The sequence below is a fragment of the Pelodiscus sinensis genome, chromosome 14, assembly GCF_049634645.1.
Source record: "Pelodiscus sinensis isolate JC-2024 chromosome 14, ASM4963464v1, whole genome shotgun sequence".
Taxonomy (NCBI): Eukaryota; Metazoa; Chordata; order Testudines; family Trionychidae; genus Pelodiscus; species Pelodiscus sinensis.
This window is the reverse complement of record NC_134724.1, coordinates 19,317,414-19,340,386: the sequence shown is the minus strand read 5'-3', so window position 1 is coordinate 19,340,386 and position 22,973 is coordinate 19,317,414. Positions and strand designations below refer to the sequence as shown.

The 22,973-nt window shown below is 44.9% G+C and overlaps 1 protein-coding gene across 11 annotated transcripts in view; it reads left to right on the top strand.

The window, feature by feature from the left end:
• The window catches only part of ADAMTSL3 (ADAMTS like 3), a 372,565-nt gene that overhangs the window by 70,522 nt on the left and 279,070 nt on the right, over positions 1-22,973 (top strand). For all 11 annotated transcript variants that reach the window (XR_012895741.1, XR_012895743.1, XM_075897127.1 and 8 more), the window contains exon 3: positions 292-411. Coding sequence is in view for 9 of the 11 variants with exons in the window: in XM_075897127.1 (XP_075753242.1) it covers positions 292-411 (120 nt within the window). In the remaining 2 variants the exon portion in view is untranslated. The remainder of the gene's footprint in view (positions 1-291; positions 412-22,973) is intronic.

Genomic DNA, 22,973 nt, shown 5'->3' with positions numbered 1-22,973 from the left:
TAGATCATTAAGGTTATTTTCCCTATAATTGATACTTCCTTTTCAAATCAACAGCCCAAAATCAAGCAGGTAGCAACTATTGGCCTGTTTGTAACATTCTCATCACATATGCTCTAGACCAAATGTTCAAAATCCTGTGCACAAAATTGTGCATAAAATACATCACATAATTTTCTCATATGTAGGCATACAGTCACTATAATTGTGCTTGCAATTGTGTGCATGTAGTGTTTGAAAATCGTGTCACTTGTCACCAGAACACATAAAGTGACCTCTTTTAATTTCTTACAGAGCAGAGCAGAGCAGGCGCAAGGTGCATACTTCTTGCCTGAGTTTGCACTTTCTCCACAGGGGAGTTTTCTTGAAGATACAACAGGAGAACAATTCCTCACTTATCGCTATGATGATCAGGTCAGTGTGGTGTATGTAAAAACTATAGAGCTTTGTCATATTCACCCCAATGAGACACTAGGAATTGTTTGCATTTTCTTGTGAAACAAATCAGTATTTTCTGTTGCCTTCAAATGGTGCATCGGGTTGGAGTACAATGACTCAAATGGTAACACATTAAACAAGAAACAAAATTAGAGCCAGTGATGAGTAGTTGGAGAAATAATAAAACAACACTTATGGAAATGTCTTACAGAGTTTAATAGAGAGGGACTCTCTAATGTTCTGAGGCTATTTAATAGGTTTCCATAGAAAGTGCTCTAAAATACATAAAACCAATAACCATTTGTATCCTTTTTGTGGGTCATTTGTACTATCTGAAAGAATTCTATAGCAGAGAAGGCTGGTATCTATTGATATATTTAAAAAACTTATAGAAATAATATTCTATTTAACATCTATATGACTTTTTCACAGGGAAAACTAGTTTGTGTGTTAATGGTTTACACTTGTTCAGCATATAGATAACACGTGATTTTTCATAGCACCTTGACTTAGTGACAGATATCTCAGTTATTCTAAGGCTATTGTAGAGCCAACATTAGAACTCCAAAGTTTTTTACTTCTGGTTCTGTGTTTAGTCACTCAAAGCTTGTTGCCACTATTCACAGGTCACTTTAAATCAGAAATATTTATTATTTAGAAAATCTATTTTTATAAGGAACAATTAGTGAATGAGGATTAGTGAATTCTTAGGAAATATTGTATGAAGAGTGAAAGAAGAACTGTTTTCCAAATGACCAAAAGAAATGAATTAACATTATGTGCTGAATAATATTAGAATATGAAGTATTGTATCTCATACATTGTTTACTTGGTATTTTGTATTTCTAGCTTTAGAGGTCAATGACCTAACTTGTATTTAAAGTGAATTGCAACGAAACAGAGAGAACTTCATAGTGGATAAAGCAGATTACCTGGAAAGTAACAAACTTTGTATCTTAGTTTAAAAAAAAGTAATGTTTTTTCCAAACCTTATAGATAAATTATATTAAATATGGAATACACATATACATGTACAGGAAGTGACATGAAAGAAACCCTGTTAATCTTGGCAAAAGATCTAAAGTAAATCTAGGAAGTGTGTGGCATGCTGTGGAAATTTACTCATAACACAATGTATTCCAGAAGCCCATTGAGCTCCACATCCAAACTGAGTTGCATCTGTAACAGTACACTTCTTAACGTGAGCAAAATCGGAAGATTTTTTAGGAAATAATGCATGTAAAGTGAAAGAAGAACAGTTTTTGCTCTCCAATCAGGATATGTGGAATACAATTGATTGCCAGTTTTCTTTTGCTGTTTAACCTCTGACTCTAGGGCAAAGACTGAAGTGGGCTTTGTAGCCTCCTCTTGCCTAAAACTATGTATCTGCTCAAGAAGAGAAAAGAGAATAATTTAGAATTTGAAAACATGCCGAAGTACTGAAATTATTTGAATACTTTTGAAATATATGTATAGTAATTCATATTTCTGTTACCCTAGAGGCTTTTGACTGATCTGTAGAGAAGGTACTTAGATGAGAGATCCCCTGGACTAAACACCTGAGAAAGCAATAACTTATGGAATAGTAAAACACAGCTGCAGCACAGGCTGCATTTAATGACAAACTTGTAAAAACCCCAATAAGGATTATACTCTTTTGATCAAAATAGCTTTCATTGAATGGAGCAATATTTAGAGAAGAAGACAATAAATCCAAATGTAATCAAGCAAGTCAGAGACTTTGAATCAGTCACAGTATAAGGTGAAATACTATAGCTGATTTCGGAAAATGCCAGTTCCAAAGCCCGTTGGAGTTGGTGGAAAGATTGCTATTAACTTCAGTGTGGTCTGTATCAAATCCTGCATGTGAATGACCTGAGTAGTTCTTCTACAGACATCATGTAGTTCTGGAGCTTGCTTGTAGGAAAAGAGCTTGTTTTTAGAATTAGTCTGATGCTATACTACTTACAGCTCCTCCCAAAAAATGAGAATTAGTCATAATGAAAATAACTTTGGATTCCTGGAACTCTTAAAATAGTAGATCTACAAATGAAAAGCATAAAAGTAAATACAAACAAATAAGAGTACTGTTGCTTTAGAATGGAAATTAAGTCATATGAGTTTTTTTAGGTAATATCAAACTGTGGAATGCAAACAGTAATTGCGATAAGTAAGTCTCCTGTGAGTGAATTAAAAAGTCTTTCATGATTGGGAACATTCTTTGGCTGAATTGGTTGGTGATATTAATCAAAGAATTTATAATAATTAAAGCTACTTTTACTATTGCTTGTAAAAGTATAGACACCTGATATGAGATAAATGATACAACACACACACACACGCATACATTTTCCCCTATGTCTGTTGGTACACAGAAATCTTGAAAGTATTAATTCTCCATATTTCATTTTGGAATGGAAGAAACTCTAAAGCAGAATATGAAATTTGTTACAAGGTAACTCTCTGAATTCTCTTGACTAGTTCCTCAGCTGGTATAAATCAGCATCAATCAATAGAAATACCCTAGCATAGCATCTGAACCATGATTATCTTGGTCAGATTCTTCATATTGGTTACATTGTTGCCAAACTTCAGGAGCACCATTTCCCACTTTTCCCAGCTATCTACGAAATAGTCTGTATCTTGACTTGTATTTATTTTACATGGTTTTAATGTTTAAAAAACACAGAAATTTCAACATTCAGTTGTTTCATCATCATCATCATCATCATCATCATCATCATCATCATCCAAGATTAGTTTCCTTATGTTCTCCGAACACAGGAATGTTTTAAAAAAGTTTTCTTTGGCTGTTTTGTGTGATATTTTTCAAACAATGAGCCAGTTTAATCTGGACCATTCATTCCTTTGTTAGTAAGTAATCTTGGTAAAATAGAGCTGTTACTTAAATATTCAATAGTATTTGCTATCTTAAAATACAAGCTTAAAGCAAGAATTAATGGGAACACATTGTACTCTATTCTAGTCTGACAGAATTACTTATGGGTATGCAACATAGTACGTTTTGTTCTGGTTTGGTCTGGCAAGAGTGTGCTTGAATTTTTCTACAAGATTACACTAAACCTTTCACATGTTGGGTTGCTGTGATTATACTAAGGAATTATAGGTGAATGAAGTATTTTTGTTAGATGGCTTCTAAAATCACTGTTATATACTGTATATTTGTCTTAGAAAAACCAAGTGATCAATCTATGATTGCAGAAGAAACTTTGTAAGGCCTGCCTTTGTAAGATAATTTTGTGACTATAAAAATATGTAACAGTTTCTAGAACATTTTCTCTTCAGGGGAAAAATGGAAACAGTAAACTAAAACAGGTACATTCAAGGGTTCCCCAAAAGCAGAAACTAGCTCAAACATAGGAGGGTGCATTTAATAATAGCTCCTGGAATGTTAAATAAGCTACACATTGCATTTATACACCATGTACCATAGTTATAAAATTCTGTTGAATCAATGTCATATAAATCTAACTTAGTATGAAATACATTTTGATATGTGGCCAAGATTTTGCTTATTCTGAGATATGCCAGACCAGAAAGAAAACTTTACTTCTTGCCCCTCACTCTCAATCTGCTTTAAAAATACAACAACCCCACATCCCATTTTGAGATGCTAACTGTATTTTGCCACAAGGAATAATTTACTTTGCTGTTTTGTTTTTGGCTTCTCAACTTTTAATCAATTACATGGAAATAATTTTTTTTCCAAAATACTAGTAGTACTGGAAAGTTTTCTTAAATGAAATGAAGAAATAAATGTTCTTGTTTTTTGATACTGGAGGTATTGCTTCCAAGTATTAAAATTAATCCTTTTGATAGACCACCATCAAAAGGCGGCAGTGAGCACTTGGTTGGTGAAAAATTGTTTGAAGCACCTTCCCACTTTGGTTGGCAGGAGAAGACAGATTTTGAATAAAAAAGGTATCTTCTCTTGTTAAGTGAAAAAAGGCTTCGCCTTTAGTGGATGTTGCATCTTAGTGTTATATCTGTCATTTTAAACTCCTAGCAAGATATCGTGATTTTTGGCATCAGATGGGGAGCTAAACTGTCAAATCTTAGCAAGGAAATAGTGTTTCTAAACAAATCTTTTAAAACTTTAAGAAGAAAGGGTGGTAAATTTTACATTCTTGAGAAATCACTCAGTGAGAACTTTAATATACTGGTAATGTAAATCTGCACTTGAAGTGTTGAGGTGAGATGGACACCAATGTGTTTGTTCCAGTGTGTTGCAATATACTAGCTCGGGGGCAGGTAAGATATGGCTTGTGGGATGGATCTGGCCCACCAAGCCTTTGAATCTGGCCCACGGCATGGCACACGCCACCCATCTGGGATCCTCAGGCATGCAGCAGTCCCAAGCTGCTCAAAGCAGCTGGCTGCTCCATGTGTCTCTGCGCCACATGCCAGAGGGATGGGTAGAGATTTTGCGCGCTGCCCCTGCTTCTAGCATAATCTTTCATCTTCTATTGTTCTAGCCAATGGGAGCTGAGAGATTGGGCTGGGGCAGTGTGTGAATCCTTCTTCTCTCCCCCTCCTTGTGTGGCACAGAGAGGCAAAAGGAGCAGCCAGTTGCTTTGAGTGGTCTGGGGCTGTGGCAGGCAGGGAGTTGCCTGAGGGGTCCTCCTGGGCTGCTGGCTGGGAGCCAACTAAGAAAATGCCTCCCAGCCGCAGCCTACCTCTAACATCCCTCCCCCTCTGGCATCCCAACTTGCTGCCCTAGGTGACCATCCAAACCCTCTGCATTCCCTCACTTCCCCAGGTCACAATTCTCTCCTAGATCCTGCATCTCCTATAATCCTCCCCCAGGCCAGAATCCTCTCCTGCACCCATACCTCCTCCGAAGCCTTGCATCCCAATCCCCTGTCCCAGGTCACAACCCCCTCCTTTGCCCAAATTCCCTCTCAGACCCCCACACTCTCTCTTGCAACCCAGTCCCCTATCTTGAGCTTCCTTCTGCACCCAACAGCTGTCTCAATCCCCACACTCCTCCATAGAAGAGTGCAGCCCTTGACCACTTAAAATCTTTGAGTGGCCCCCCATAAAAAATTATTGCCCACCTCTGTACTAGCTGATGTAGTTATGGTAATAGCTAGACTTCTTCTGGTTTTGCCAGCAAAAGAAATCTGCCATAGGGTACAGGTCAAACTAGGGAGATGAAAATAAGCCTGTGTATGCCTGGTCCTTCAAGAGGACCCATGTCCTAGCTGTCTTGTAAAATAAAACTTTAGGAAGGTTATGAAGAAAAAGGCCCAAAAAAACCCATGCAACTCAGGACCTGGAGGATCTCAAGGATATTAAGAGAAGCTCCTTTTAGTCTTCTAAGTACGCACAGTAAAAGCTTTGTTGTCCAGTGTGTTGGGAGAATGAGGGGGGGGCCAATTAATCAAATATTCTGGTTAACTAAGAATTAAATTTTACCATTGGAATACTGGGGTAAAAAAAATTAGAACAGAATAAAGTGAATAAAGTACAAATTGATATAAAGGTTCTCACTAATCCAATAGTAGTACTGCACTGCTTTAGATGTATGCAGAACTTTACCTGTATACCATAGGATATGTAATGATACTACATATCACTGTTGGCAGTGAATGGCATACATACATGTTCCTAAACATGCATTTAATACTAACATTATTTTGAACAGAGGGGAGCCGACAGTGTCTGCGGGCCCCTGGGCAGGGTGGGATGAGGCCTGGCTCCGTATTCCTGGAAGGGATGGAGCTGGAGCAGCAAGACTTCAGCACCACCCAGAACATGGCACATCCTCCCCCTAATCCCTCAGAGCCACATAGAGTATGTGGTGCTCTCTCAACAATTTAAAGGGTCCAGAGATCCAGCTACCGCCACTCTCCTTTGAATGATTGGGTCCTGGGGCAACTGTCCCCTTTGCCCCACTCCCTGTTGGTGGGCTTGACTGAACATAATTTAATCTTTGATCATTCAGAAGGCACTTGAGGATCGTACAATGCCTCAGGGTCATCATTGTCAATATCCATTATCACTGAACATATAGAAAGTGTAGGAGATTGAGCTGAATCTGGTATGACCCTGTGACAAACCCTGGAAACTGCTTTTTTGAATAAATCCGTGATTTCAGCTTGCTTATCTTCTGCCTCTTTTGTGTCAAAGCAGAGTGCAGAATGTTGCAATTGTGGTATGTGCTGGGCAGTGTACTAGTCTCTGTTACTAGTCTGAAGATTTATATAGGGAAATATCAGAAATAATGGGCTTTCTGTTTGATGATGTACCAGATAACACAGCTTTTACTATAACTAAGTTAAGGTTCTTGTAATAACACAGTGCTCTTAAGTTGAAGAACTCACTAGTAAAACACAGAAAACAATGTGATAGGTCTCATTTACTTCATTAGAGTTATTCTGGATTTTCACAGATGTAACCAAGATCAGAATGTGAGATCTGTGACCACAGCTTGTTCAATAAGCATAAGTATATAGTTTGAAGCTAACTATATACCTTTTGATTTTCATATGAAATGTAAGGAACTGATGTAAAACCTTGCCAGCTCTTACTTCCAATGTGTCCATTGGCAGTTAGCAACATATTTACTGTGTAATGTACAACATATATTGTATGCATTATTTATGTAGCTGTGCATCCCAAAATAGTAAAGAGATGAGATGGATGAGTTAGTATCTTTTATTGGACTAACTTCTGTTGGTGAGACAAATTTTTGAGCTTACATTAAAGTTCTTCTTGTCTGGAAAACTTACTCAAAGTGTCACAGGTAAACAGATTAGTTAGCATCCCTAGTTAACACATGTTTTATGGTAAAGTGGCCTGTTATAACTCTTACCATCATTAATAGGGGAAATGAAGAAGGGTGTGTTAGAAGGTCATATATTGTAATAAACCAAAAATCCAGTGTCTCTGGTCCATGGTTTTTAGTGTCTAGCAAAATTATGAATTTAAGCTCTTACCTATCTGTAGTGTTGTCATTTCCCTATGTGAGTTCATTCAAGAGTATAGTAATTGTCTGGCTTCATTCATGTAATTGCTACTGGGAGCATTTAGACTGCTGGATGAAGTATACCATATGTTTGTGATAGGCATGAATAAGATTCAGGGAGGTGTGTCATAGTGGGGATTGATCATGGTAGCAGTGAAGATATGAAAAGTGAAAAACTTCCTAACTGCCAGGCTGTTTAAACACTGGAATAAATTGCCTAGGGAAGTTGTGGAATCTCCATCCCTGGAGATATTTAAGAGCAGGTTAGATAGACATCTGTCAGGGACAGTCTAGACGGTACTGGGTCCTGCCATGAGGGCAGGGGACTGGACTCAATGAACTCTCGAGGTCCCTTCCAGTTTAGTGTTATATGATATGTCTGTAGATTTGCATCTGTTCTTCTGGCAGGATCTAGTGCCACTTTGAGTTGTCTGTGCGGTGCTTGCATCTGATGAGGTTGAGGATTTGTTTAAAGGTCAGAGATTTAGAAAATATTTTTTTCCAGGATGGAGTACCCACTAAGTATGGGTTGCAGTTGTTTGATACCTGGTATGGGTTCCAGTTTGGGGTTATAGGTCAGAACTAAGGGTGTGCAGTTCGAAGGGGTTTGATTTCTGTACTGAAGCAGTTTGTCTAAGGGTATTTGTGTGGCTCACTCTGTGATGTAATGTGCTTCTCTGGTCGAGTGTCCTTGCTTAGTGAAGGCAGTTTTGAGAGTATAAATGTGTATATCCTGGACTTTCTTCTAAGAGCATATTCTGCGGTAGCTGACTGCCTTGCTGTAGATAATCAATCGGTTGATTTGTTTGGGGGTGGTTACTGGATCTCTGAGGATAGGTGTGGTGATCTGTGGGTTTCTTGTCTGTGGGTTGAATTGTTGAAGCTCATTGTGGTGTCCAGGAAGTTGATGCTGGTGTGGCAGTGTTCCAGAAAGTGTTTGAGTGGATAGTGGTTGCTGAAGTTGTGGTGGAAATATATGAGGGAGTTGTCTGTTCAGATGATGAAAAATTCTTCAATGTATCCCAGATATATAATTGGTTTCCTGGTGCATTTGTCCAGACATTTTTCTTCAAGGTGGCTTATGAAGATGTTGGCATATTGATGGCTTTTCAGACTTCAAAGGGAGTTTAATAAGGTCATATGTTTTTAAAGCTGTGTAAAGATGGAAGCATGAATAGGTGTTTTGTTGTTTGTGAAATTTAATTAAGGATGATGTTAGGTACTCATTTATATTGACTTCTCTTTTCCCTTTCATTTGCTTTCTGTCTTTTTAGGTTTGTTTTCTGTTTGTTGGTCTCTAATGTTTCTGTGAATTTAAAGAAAATCATTTAAATATTCAAATAAAGAAATTTAGTTCCTTAATCAGCTGAAGTGTATTTTTTATTTGGAGAGTCAGGAGTTGAGGATGGGAGGCAGCAATGAAGGATTAATGAAAATCACTTCCAGTTCCAGGCAGATCTTGTCTCACAAGTTGATTATAATATAAATTAAACATTATAGCCATGTTTGAAATGTTAGATGTGTTTACGTTTGTTTAGGCTGACTGGGTTGGCTGCATTTCAGTTAACCACTTATGGGTAGTCTATAGATAGCAGTAGTCATATATCCTTTGCATAATATATTGAGCTAAATACTATTTTAACAAATGTTAGTTCTTTTTGACAAAGTGGATTGGTATCTCCTTAAGTACTGACTAATGTGTTTAGGTTCAGGGGTTTTGTTGTACAGTTTATACTATAACTGCCACATATGGTAGATAAAGATTTGGTTTGGTTTTGTTCATGTTACTTAGGCTTGGCAGAATTCAACTGTAATTTTTAAAATGCTGATAGATTATATTGATTGTTTTTAAGCATTTATTAATTTTAAATTTTTACAGCAACAGGAAGCTAAAGGGGATCACAAGGGAGAAATTACAAACCTAGTCTCACTGTAGAAAAAGATCTGGACAGTTAGACCCTTAAGGGTGGAAGCCAGTGGGCCTCTGCACAGGTCTCTTTGCAAGAGCAGTGCTGTAATATGGCATTTGAAGATTATCATGTAATTTGATAAGGAACACCACCCTCTGCCTGTTTGAAAATACAGCTATCCAGTTATAAACGATATTACTTAAAGTTTGGTTAGTTAAACACTTGCCACAAATAGCAAATAAGAGTTTGGTCCTTTTCCCATTGAAGTCAGTTTTGGGTCAGAAACTTAATCTTATTGTGGTTGAGATAATTCTGTGTACCCAGCTAGTGGGGGAGGTACAGCATGAAGCAGCCAGAGCTGATCTTGTATTAACTTTGTCCAGGTGCTTCCCAGAAAGGGCTTGTTTGGAAAGGAAGAAGCAAGAGCAAGGCTTTTTGTAACAATTCTTGGATGCTGAAAGGGTTCATTGGGTCTCTGAGGCTGGTCCAATTTGCACAAGGGACTTACTGACTCCAGCTGATTCCAGGATTCCCCAGGGGCGGGGGGAAGGAGGAAGAGTGAGGGTCACAAATGTTAGTTTTTTCCCATATGCCGTACCTTGAACTTGGCTGAGAACATGTGGGATGTAACCCAGGATTGGGTCATTGACTTCCACAAGAATATGATCAGGCCCTAAGATGAGAAGAAGCATTTTAGTTTTGACCAGGCCCACCGATTGAGGGGGAGGGAAAAGGGGAGAACTGCCCTGGAGCTCCACAATTCTAAAGGGCCCAGGACTCCCAGCTGCCTCTTCTGCAGTAGCAGAGGCACCTGGAGTCCTACACCTTTTTAAATCACTACTGGAGTGCCATGAGATGCTCTCCTGGCAGGCCTAAGGACTGGGGGGTAGGGGAGCAGCACAGTGAGCTCCAGGTGATGCTGTGGGCTGGCTGCCCCCACCCCTTCTAGGAGCATTGAGCCAATTTCCCCCACCCCCACCTTTCCCAGGGTCCTGGCATGGCTGTCAGCTCCTCCTGGTTATGACAGATTTTGAGACAAATTTTACCTTATTTTTAATAGTGTGTAAAGGGTCCCCCAGTCAATGGGTGGGGCACTGCTGACTCCCTGGCGTGCCTACAAATCTGTGAGGCACGCCTCGGCCTCACTGTTGGCCGAGCAACAGTTTGTGAGGCCCAGCCCTGGGTCAGGGTGGGCGGACAGACGGGGGTTAACACAAATAGTCAGTAGTTCACAATTTAAGGCGCAGCCCTGGGTCACGGCGACAAGTGTCTATTACCAGTGGTTCAGCGGTTAAAGCTCTGGCTGGGTCCCAGCGGGGCAGGAGGTTGGGTCTCCTCACTCCAGGAGAGCCGACAAGTGCAGGGGGTTTTGCCCCACAGGGGGAACCTGCCACCCAAAGGGAGAGGTGGTGGGGGGATGCAGGCCCACCCACTCTACTGCCTCCCGGCCCAGGGCCCTAATAGCGGCAGCCTTGCAGCCACTGGGTGGGGGGATCCAGGCTGTTACACACCGACAAGGTTGAGGGTCAGCGGGGTTTGAGGCTGCAACATGCTGCCCACCCAACTTCCATGCCCTTAGCCACCCGGAGGTCGGCTGTCCCTGGGTTGCTTTCCAACCTCCCTGTGGGCCTATTAGTTTCTGATGATGCTCTAGGGGGTCCTCAGGTGACAGAGGGGCTAGCAGGGTATCCATGGGCTCTGGGTCAGGCAGGGGTCCAGGTGGGTCGGCTCAGTCGTTGGTGCCTGGCGAGAGTCCTGGAGGGGTCAGCATGGGTTCAGGCAGCGGCCAGTGTGTCAGCAGTCCGGGCCAGGGCTCTAGGATTGGCAGGGGTCCAGGTAGCCCAACCCAGTCCTTTGGCCAGGGGCAGTGCTTGACTCGGCTGCCCAGCTCTGACTGAGCCTGTGGCTGTTATACTCCTAGACCCGCCTCCTGGCTTCCTGTGGGTGGGTTAGGTGTGGCTGGACCCGCCCACCAAAGGATCGTAGAGGGTGCTTCCTCTTCCGGGTCAGCGGGTGGCCATGTTGCTGTCCCAGGCTCATTACATAGGGTGAACACAATCTAAATATTAAAACATATTTGTTTCTTATATTTTTGTCCATTTTAGTATTTTCCTTGTTTTGTTAAAATTTATTGTTGAAAATATAATTATTTCTGAGTTGTATTTGAGGTCTAATTTTTTTTCAAAGTATGTTTGTTTTGTGTGTGGTATTCATGTGTGTACCTCTCTCTCTTTTGCCCTGTCTCTCCATATGGATTGATCCTGCAGATCCGTACTCATGCAAGTAATCGTACTGAAAAACATGAGTATCAAAGTACATGCGTGTGCATATATACGGACTATTCTCATAAGTAGGATTTATAGTAAGATGGAACCTTCATTTCTTGTCTTTCTGTTTATCTCTCCATCCTCCTCTGTTTACTATATACTTTTACTTATTTTTTCCAGGTTCAGGGAGTGATAACTCACAAATTGTTTTAAATTCCTTGTGGTATTTTTAGATTGGTGTGTTAATTTTCTAAGAGCTCCTAGAAAATGGTTCACAGGAAAATAAATCCATCCTGAAATTTTTTGTTTCTGTTGTAATCAATTATTAGCAGAGAAAATATCTGTTCTTCTTCGGGGATGTCCCCGCGGGTGCTCCACTATGGGTGCTGGGCTTGCCCCAGCGCCGCAGATGGAAGCTTGTGATGAACAGTGTTCAGCTAGACCGCACATGTGCTGCGGGCTCGCGATTTTTCGTGCTCTTTTGTGTCTCGCACAGTCCGGCCCCCTGCCAGTTCCTCTTCACTGCCTCAGGCTGCAGACACTTGGAACCGCGCTCCTTACCTCACTCACTGAACTAGACTCCTTCTGGTTCCCCCTTGTAAATACAATCCTATTTCCTCTTTTCCCTTGTTTTTTCTTATTATTTAAAAAAAAAAAAAAAGAAAGAAAGAACTACCGGGAGTAAGAACAGAATCTGCGTATTGCTCTTACCTCCCACCTCTCAGCGGTTCTCCTGTCCGCTCCATTGTATATTGTTGCGTTCACCTGAAAAAAAACCCCCACAAGTAAAGAAAAAGAAAAAAGAGACCAAGACAACAGAACAGAGACATTATCACTAAATTAACAACATTTAAACAACTAGCCATATCTCTGCCGGCAAAATGTCTGCGACCGGCTTTAAAAAATGTGGCTCCTGCTGGGAGGCAATGCCAGCCTCCAACGGCCATTCGGAGTGCATCCGTTGCCTGGGGGTATCTCACATCCCCCAGAAGTGTACCCATTGCACAAGACTCATCTCCAGGGCTGGAAAAGATAGAGAGAGGCGCCTGCAGACGCTGCCCTTTGACAAAACCCTGCAGCCACAGCAAGCTGACTCTGATCAGCAGCCACACAAACGCCAGGCTTCCTCCCCCACTACGGGACTCCAAAAGAAGGCAAGGCTGTCCCCACGAGATCCCTGTCAGCTGCCTTTAATGGCAGGGAAAACCAGGCAGGCACACCTGGGATGTCTGACAATGTAAAGCCAGTCCCCCTGCCTCAGTGGCTCCAAAGCCTAAGCGGCCATGGGAGGCTTCTCAAATGCTGGCTTCCCAGGCAGCACCAGCTCAGTTGCTTCTCTTGACTCCGGTGCAGAGCGCAGAGCTGGCTCCGAGAGCAGCCTCGGACCTGACCATCACGGCACTGGCGCCAGCACCACCTCCGAGTCACCGCATGGTGCCGGACTACATGGCGCCAACCTGTTCCGCTACCAGCGCGGCGCCGATTGCTCCTGCTCTTGAGCTGCCAGAGCAGAGCAATCCAGCGGCTAGTGCTTCAGTGCATGCCGCCAGACAACCACTGCAGAGCCCTGCTCCTCTCCTATCTCCGCACCGCAGCTGCTCTCGCTCCCGCCTCCTATCCCCGGCACCATCCTCTCCTCTGCCGGCGCTGCGATCTCCATGCCGGTCCACTCACTGGCATGGGTCTCCCCATGCTTCTTCCAGACTGCCTTCTCCGTTTCTAGCTGCTGCATCTTCTCATCGCAGGCACTACTACAGGCAGCTCTCTGTTTCTCCTGCTTCCTCCAGGGCATCAGACATCTGCTCCTGTTTTCCCTGCTCCCCGTACCACTATCGATATTACACCTGCTCTAACTACCATGATGACCGTTCACCACGACATGGCACACACCACCGCAGCGACCACTACTCCCAAGATTCTCGCGGCGGGTATTCTTGCCGATCACAATCCGCCTTTGACTACGCTCCATGCAGGCGCACTCTCCAACTCCAGCTCCCCTTACTCCTCCGCACCATTCTCCATAACCATCTCACCATCCATTAGAGCCGGAATATACCCCTTTGCGGATCAACCATCAGGGACTTCCATCCCAGACTCGTCCCGCCAGATGAGGCAGTCACACAAGGTGACAGCTCTCCACCAGATTACCTTAGTCAGTTCCAAGAGTTGTTTAAGCGAGTAGCTATCACACAAGAGATCCCGCTGCAGGAACTCAAGGAGAAGCAACACTAACTTTTCAGGAATCTCCAACCGCAGCATAGGTCAGCCTGGCCATTCCTCTCGATGAGAGCATCCTGGAACTGGCTGATAAAGTGTGGCATGCTCTAGCGTCGGCTCTTCCGACCAACAAATGGGCCGACAGGAAATATTTTGTACCACCAAAGAGTATGGAATTCCTCTTTGCCCATCCACAACCTAACTCTCTAGTAGTCGACGCAGCTCAACAGAGGGCTAGAGTAGATAGCGTCCTACACGAGATTTTCCAGTATTGGCGTACTCTCCGAGTGGACCTCTTTGCAACTGCTGCCAATACAAAATGCTGCAAGTACTGCACCAGGGCAGGCCTAGGCCATGCATCCCTGGGGGACGCCTTCCTTACGACTTGGCGCGGAACCCTCCTCTATGCATTGTCCCCCATACCTCTGGTCCCCAAAGTCCTCCAGAAGCTGAAGGCGGACAGGGCAACGCTAATCCTCATAGCCCTGGACTGGCCTCACCAGCACTGGTTTCCCTTCCTCTACCATCTCTCTGCGCAGTCACCGATCTGCCTCTCCACAATCTCCTCACACAAGACCGAGGATGCCTGAAACACCCCCAGATAGGAACCATGCTGTTAGGTTCAGGGTTTGTAACTGGCTGACTCCATTCAAATCCCTCTGCTCTGTTCCACTCCAACACGTCCTAGTACACAGTAGACGACAAACTACGAGAAAAACTTACCTTCACAAGTGGTGCAGATTCTCCTCCTGGTGTACCTTGAACCACCACGATCCGATACATCCATCAGTCCCCTCCGTACTGGACTACGTGTTGCACCTAAAGGACAAAGGCCTCGCATTAGCCTCCATCAGGGTATACCTCGCAGCTATATCAGCATTCACATCACGATAGATGATGTTTCTGACTTGCCCATCCTACTACTAAGATTTCTCAAGGGCCTTGCCAACATGGCCCCACCGCACAACCCAGTCCCACCGGTATGGAGCCTGGATGTAGTCCTCGACACCCTAATGAGGCCGCCGTTCGAGCCTCTGGCGACTGTATCCTTGCATTTCCTTACTTTGAAAACTGTTTTCCTGCTTGCCATAACATCGGCACGCAGAGTGAGCGAGCTTTCCGCCATGATGGCCACGCCACCATATACAGTTTTCCGTAAGGAGGGAGTAGTCTTGAGACTACTCTTCATACCCAAAATCGTCTCCCATTTCCATGTCAACATCCTGCCAGCCTTTTTCCCGAAGCCCCATGCCTCACCACAAGAAGCGGCCCTACACTCCTTAGACACCCGGAGGGCCTTAGCATTCTACATAGATCACACTAAACCTTTCAGGCGTACGGACCACTTATTCGTCTCCCTGGCACAGAGGTTGAAGGGTCAACGCCTGTCTTCCCAGAGGATTTCCAATCTCGTAACCTCATGCATAACGCAATCTTACACAGTGAAAAGCTTACCCCTGCCATCCCAACCACGTGTCCACTCCACTAGAGCCATGGCCCCATCTACAGCGTTCCATAGAGGGGTATCCCTGAAGGACATCTGCAGGACGGCGACCTGGTCCTCACATGAGATCTTCACCAAACACTATTCTGTTTCTCTAGTCACTCGTTCAGATAGGGCATTGGCGACTGCGGTGTTCTCAACAGTGGATAAATATGGACTCCTTGCCCTCCTTCCATTCTGGCAACTACTGCTGTGCAGTCACTCATAGTGGAGCACCCGTGAGGACATCCTCAAAGAAGAAAGCGAAGTTACTGACCTTTGGTGCAGTAACTGTCGTTCTTCGAGGTGGTGTCCCCGCAGGTGCTCCACTACCTGCCCTCCTCCCTGCTTCAGAGTCCTCTCTCTCTCTCTCTCTCTCTCTCTCTCTCTCGGAGTCTCGAGGAGGGCACCGAAGGTGAGTAACTTCGTTTTTTTAAATTAACAGTGTATATATCAGACCTTTTATGTGACATCTTTGGAGAAAAATGAAGAGAGTGAAATGTAAAAATTGTTAAACCCACTTTAGCATTTCACAGAAGTAGTATTTTCAGGTTTGTACAAGGTAATTAGTAATTTTTTACACACTGATGCCCAAGCATCCCCTTCAATTGGCTCACATACTTATCCAAGAATGTTGATATTGATAAAGGTTTAGCGTTTACCTTCTAAATTAAGACTCTAAAAATGACTGGAGCTAGCCAAAGAGATTTCTTGCTTAAGCAGCTCTGATGCACCATTCTCATCTATCTCTGAGAGTTCATTGAAATACAGTAGAGCAGGGATGCTTCTAATTCAGAAAAGAGATTAGTTCAAGTACTACAGGAAGTGTAACCTTTGGAGTGGTTATTACAAGAGGGTTTTTAAAAAATCATTCAGATGCCTCGGGCAGTACAGGTTTTTTGGTGTGTGTGTGTGTTTTTTTTTTTTTTTCCCCAAAACAGATGGTGTGCCCAGAAATGGCCTTCTACTTGGATGGAACATGGGGTTGGATGTGAAGTAACTTTCTTGGAAACTTTTTCATTTTAGTGGCTGCGGTTATTTTAGGACTTGAGCTAGCTAATAAAAGGGTCTCAGAAGGGTAGTTGTGTTAGCGGGTATTGCAAAAACAACGAGGAGTCTGGTGGCACTTTACTGACTAACTGATTTATTAGGGCATAAGCTTTCATGGGTAAAACCCACTTCATCATAAAAGTTTGAATGGAAATTACAGAGGCAGGGATATATATAAGAACAAAAAAATAAAAGGGTACCTATCAAGTGTAGGACCGCTGTTAATGAGGCTAATCAAGTCATGGTGAATGGATCTCATTCACAGCATTTGGTGTGGAGATGTGAATATTGAGAGAGGGGAAATTGCCTTTCTAGTGTGTTAATCAGTTAAGATCCTTTAGTCCCGTGGTCCCCAACACGGTGCCCGCGGGTGCCATGGCGCCCGCGGGGGCATTTGCATGTGCCCGCCAGGTGCTCAGGGCTGGCCTGGCCCCAGGCACATGGCGCGGTGGTTGCGGGGAGCGTTGGCCCCGGGCGCGCGGCGCTTGCGAGGGGGAGGGAGCGCCGGCCCCGGGCGCGCGGCGCTTGCGGGGGGGGGGGAGGAGCGCCGGCCCTGGGCACGTGGCTATGGGGGGGCCCCGGCCAACCCCCCGGGCGCGTGGCTATGGGGGGGCCCTGGCCAACCCCCCGGGCGCGTGGCTATGGGGGGGCCCCGGCCCCCCCCGGGCAAGCGGCTATGGGGGGAGGGCCGCCCCGGGCATGCGGCTATGGGGGGGGCGCCCCTGGGCGCGCAAGTGTCCCCGCCCCCTGGCGCCCGGCGGGCGAACGGCCACGCCCCCTGGCGCCCGACAACCTCAAAAGGTTGGGGACCACTGCTTTAGTCAATCATAAATTGATTGTATTGCATTTCCAAATGAACAGTTCAACTATCACCCTTTATAATTGGATTTTACAGTTCTTTTGTAGAAGACTGGCTGCTTAAAAATCCATTAGTTAGGGCATGTCTAAACAGCAAAGTTATTTCAGAATAATGGCCATTATTCTGAAATAACTATGCGTGCGTCTACATAGAAGCAGCATTATTTCAAAATAATTTTGAAATAACGGATGGTTTATTTCGGCATTGGTAAACCTCATTCTATGAGGAATAATGTCTCTTCCGAAATAGCTATTTCAAAATAGGGGCTGTGTAGCTAGGGTAGCTGCAGTTATTTCAAAATTTAGGAGTCTCCAGCCCTTCCCAAAGTGCCCTGCTGGCCACTCTGTCCACACTCAGTCAAATTCTACAGTCCACTTTTCCCCTGGAGCCCTTAAAACTGCAGCCTCAGGGGAAAGGGCTTGTGGGAGACAGGAGGCCCTGACTGCCCTGAGCCACCTTGCAGCAGCCACAGCTTCCCTTTGGGCGACATGAGCCAGTCTGCAGCTCCCCCCCAGGCCCCAACTGCTCCCAGGGAGCAGTCAGATGGGGTGTGTCTAGACTACATGGTTCCGTCGATGGAGACATGTAGATGAGTTTACTAGACATAGCAAAATGAAGCGTGAAACGAGGCTTACAGGATCTGATGACAAAGGGTTCTGGGGTCGGCTGATCCCTGTCTAGACTACCGCGCTGTGCCAACAATCAGATGATCGGCACAGTGTGTGGCCATTTTGATGTAAATGAAGCAACGATTATTTAAATCGCTGCTTCATTTTGCTATGCCTACTAAGCTCATCTACATGGCTCCGTCGACCCATGGCTCCCAGGTGCCTGCCCAGGGCCGAAAGAGACATGCACCTTCCTGGTCTAGTGCAGAGATCCTGGACCTTATTGAGGTTTGGAGGGACGAGACCAACCTCCAGGATCTCTGCACCAGATTAGGAAGGCTGATGCCTATAGCCACATGGCCGGTAGCCTGGCCATCAAGGGGCACATCCGTACCCAGGAGCAGGTGCAGATGAAAGTCAAAGAGCTGTGCCTGGCATATGCCAGTACCAGGGAGGGCAGCTCCTACTCTGGGGCAGAACCCCACAGCTGCCCATACTACGAGGACCTGGACCGCATCCTGGGGGCAGGGCAGTCCCTTCACTCCCCCCCCCCCCGGTTGTGGACTTGGGGCTCAAGATGCCTGTTGTCGTCCTCCCACGGGACAGAGACTAGGAGGAGGAGTAGCCGGACAACACCAGCTTGATGACCATCCTAATCCTAGAGCTGGTAACTCATGCTGTGAATGTGTCCCATGCATCATCTGAAGCCAGGAAAGGCACATCATGTGAGTGCCATGATGGTCCCTTCACAGAGGGGTTAGAGGTGGAGGGCGGCAAGGCGTAGCTGGGCACTCGTCACTTAGTCCATAAAGCCTGAGGATCGCACAGCAGCCTGTGCATGTGGGAGCACATGCCGCACCACTCCTGTCCACACTGCCCCAGAAGGCTGCCACAGAGGACCGTTGTGCTATTGGCCACAGGGTGTCTGGAGGCCTGCCATACTTATGACACAGGATGGGACACCCTCTCTGCACAAATCACCTCTAGAAGAAGGCTGGGGACACACACACACACACACACACTCACTCAGCAATCCCGCACATGGGCATGCTCACCTTCCTGCAGCAGCATTACGTTTTCTATACATAGTTCAGTCAGTTTTTCGTTAGTCGTAGTATAGTTCTAGTTACTTCATTATATTAAAAATCCCCCCAAAACAGGTTTTTCTGTGTTAAACATTCCTATAAAAAATGAAAGAACACAAAAAAAGTAAGTTAGTCTGGTTATCTGCTATCAGGCAGCAGTGACTGGCTCCTTAACCATGCTGGGTTCACCTGGGTTTAAAACATGTCACATGCTGGGAGCCCATGCCAGCCACGCAGACTATATTAAATGTCTGGGTGAATCTCATGTGCCTCAAAAATACACGCACTGTGCAAAACTTATAGCGAGAGCGTGGTGTGATGGAGAAATGAGGCTCAGGAAGTTCTTATTTCATAAAGCCCTGTAGCCCGCACATTCAGACTCGTTGAGAAAAGAGAAATGGAGAGCTTCTCCTCCTACAGCTGCTCCTGTTCATATAAGAGCTTCACCAGCCCACTCTTTACCACTGGCCTCCACAAGTACAATAAGTACTGGAGAGAAGCTGGGAACATCTGGCACCGTGAAACCGCTTAAAATGGGCCATCTGCGGCACTGGTAGCTACAGTACCGACAAAATGATCAGCACCGCCAACCTTGACAATGCAAGCTGTTGTACAATCTTCATCAATAACATCAGGATTGCACATAACAATCCAGTTGACACCGGACCAATGAATGCAGACATTGGCATCGATCCATGCAGTACAAATGCTGACAACGAGTATGGTGCAGACACCGGCACTGACACAACCAGTGCAGACATTGGCACCGACGAATTCTGCACCATTATTGACACATGAATGTTTGGCACCAAAGAAGGCAACTCAAAAATCCCACAGACCATGGGATCCGAGCCCGGAACCACTTATTTTTTTGCCTGTTCCATCATCACCATCACCTTCACTTCATTCACTACTAACAATCAGTCTCTCTCATGTGGCAAAACAACCATACCAGAGATACACCTCCTTATCATCTCTTCCATCCTCGAGGGGTTCCTTTAGATCACTCCACTCTCCAACTTTTTCTTCTCGTACTTACTGTCTTGAACGCGAATTGAGTGCTGGTTCACTATGATACCACTCTTCCAACAGACAGGAGTATTGACACAATAGCCATTCATACTGCTACGGCTACTCCTCACATTGGTCACCTTGATATTACCGTCGAAGACATGGCGTACCATCCATCCTGCTGCCGGGAACACCCGCCCATGCTGGGAACACCCGCCCTGCACCGCATGGACTGGAGCCTATAACGTCCTCTTCAAAACCCCAGCCAGTACACCAGTATTTTGAACCTGAGGAGGGACAGATTTCTGAGAAGGAGGAACAACAGAAAGATGTCTTGCCAAGAGACCAATCCTCCTCATCTCCAGATGAGGCAGTTATCCCCAGTGACCAATTACCACCGAATGTCCTCAGACAATTTCAGGAGTTTTTTAAGAGGATGGCTGCCAGCCAAGAAATACAGCTCACCGAGGACCAAGAAAAACACCATCACGTTCTTAAAAATCTCCAATCCTGTCAGCGTGCAAAAATAGCCATACCTATAGATGAGGCTATTATGGAGGCTGCTGACGAGATATGGCAGACTCTGGCACCAATAACCCTAACTAACAAGCGGGGAGATAAAAGCGCAGAATTTCTCTTCTCGCACCCGCAATCAAATTATTTAGTAGCGGAGGCAGCTCAACAGAGGTCAAAGCTTCTTCACTATAAAAACAATTCGGTGGATAAAGAGAGTTGTCAGCCTTGACAACTTTGGGCATAAGATGTACTCGTCAACCCTGCTCCTTAGAATAGCTAATTATGTGGCATTACTCTCTAACCATAATTTTGATAATTATACTAAACTTGCTTCTCTCATTGAACACTTACCAGCCTCGAAAAGACCTATACTGAAAGCAGTTGTACAAGAGGGGAATGCTTCATCAAGAACCTCTCTCCAGATAGCCTTGGATGTAGCTGACACAGCAGCCCGGGCCACAACAACTTCTGGGGTCATGAGAAGAGCCTCCTGGCTTCAGGCTGCTGTAATTCCTTGGGAACTGCAGACAAAAGTGGAAGACTTCCCTTTCAATAAAGAAAGATATATTCTCAGGGAAGACAGATGAGGTCTTACATTGCAGTAAGCAGGGCTCGACAAATAATGGCGAGTAGATTACTACCTGGAAGAGCCCATGCAGAGCAATCTGCGCATGTGCAGAGCGATCTGCGCATGCGCAGAGCTCAGAACCGCATGGCTGGCAAGCTCTGGCAGTAAGGATTCAAGAACCACCCTTCGTACCTCGGGTATACACCCCACTGTATCGACATAGACGATATGTACTATGTAAATGGCACTGAGGCTTTTCATATTCCAGATATTAGCAAAGGGATTTGATCAGTCCAGATCCAGGCAGCGACCACAGAAGCAATTACCTCAACCAAACAACCATAACCCCAGCCAGCATACGAACAAACAGCGGGTTTGACTTCCAGGTTGATTGCTTGCAAGAACTTCCCTTGTTCGGTCACCATGCTCAGTCTACTCCAATCTTCCACCATTGGCTGAGACCATACTACCATCATTGGGCTGCCATCACATCAAATCGCTGGGTTCTATAGATCATATCATCAGGCTACACCATACCCTTCCTAACCCTACCTCCCACCACCCCACCATCCCCGTCCCTCTTCAGGGACCCTTCTCATGAGGATCTACTCAAAACGGAGGTCCTCCATCTCTTAGACATCGGAGTAGTAGAGAAGGCGCCCAAAGAGTTCAATGGCAGGGCTTTCTATTCCCTCTACTTTCTCACAACAAAAAAGACAGGTGTATGGAGACCTATCCTAGATCTTTGCAAATTGAATCGATACCTACGGAAGTAATGATTCAAGATGGTGACCCTAGCATCAATTATTCCAACATTGAAACAAGGAGACTGGTTTGTGGATGTTGACCTACAAGATGCCTATTTTCATGTTACCATACATCTGGCACACAGACAGTTTCTACTTTTTGTGGTCGGATCGGAGCACTATCAATACTGTGTGCTGCCCTTCGGCCTGTCATCAGCACCCAGAATGTTTTCCAAGGCACTCGCTGTCGTAGCGGCATACTTACGTTGCCAATGAGTTATGATTTTTCTCTATCTAGACGACTGTCTAATAAAAGGGCCATCAAAGGTGGACACTCTATATATGATATCCATGACCAGATGCACATTCAATTTCTTAGGCCTCATTCTCAAAGAACAGAGGTCAACGCTTCTGCCTACAAAAACCTTAGAGTTCATTGGAGCCCTTCTAGATTCAACCACAGCAAAGGCGTACCTACCATTGCAACTATTCCGAGCAATCTAAGACCTTGTTTTTACCCTCACAAACAGCCCAGAGTTTCAATATTTATTTGTCTTCAGCTCATGGGGAATATGGAAGCTACTACTTACGTGGTTGCTCTTGCAAGGCTTCACTTTCACTGTCTTCAGCTTTGTCTCGCTTCCATTTACTCTCACAGGAAACAGGACATACGCAGACAAGTGTCCCTACCTGCGGATGTCATAACATCTCTGAAGTGGTAGACCAAGCCAAACAATTTACTGGCGGGCATCCCATTCCACTGGGACCAACCTACCACACAGATTACTACCAATGCCTCCCTCATGGGATGGGGAGCTCATATGGGAGACATATCCATACAAGGTCTATGGAAGACCAAGGAATCTTGTATGCACATCAACTTATTGGAACTCAGAGCAGTTGCAAATGCATGCAGACATTTTCTGCTGCACATCCGATGAACCATAGTGAGGATACTTACCGACAGCATCTCCACAATGTATTATATAAATCAACAGCGGGGGTGCTCGTTCTAGCTCTCTGTGCAGCGAAACGGTTTGACTATGGAACTGGTGCTCCCATAATGCAGTTACCCTGACAGTTTCCTACTTACTGGGAGTCAACAATGTGTTAGCAGACTCACTCAGCAGACAGTTTGCACCAGACCATGAATGGGAGCTCCACCAACATGTCCTCCAGCCGATTTTCGATCTCTGGGGTCGTCCACACACAGACCTCTTCGCCAAA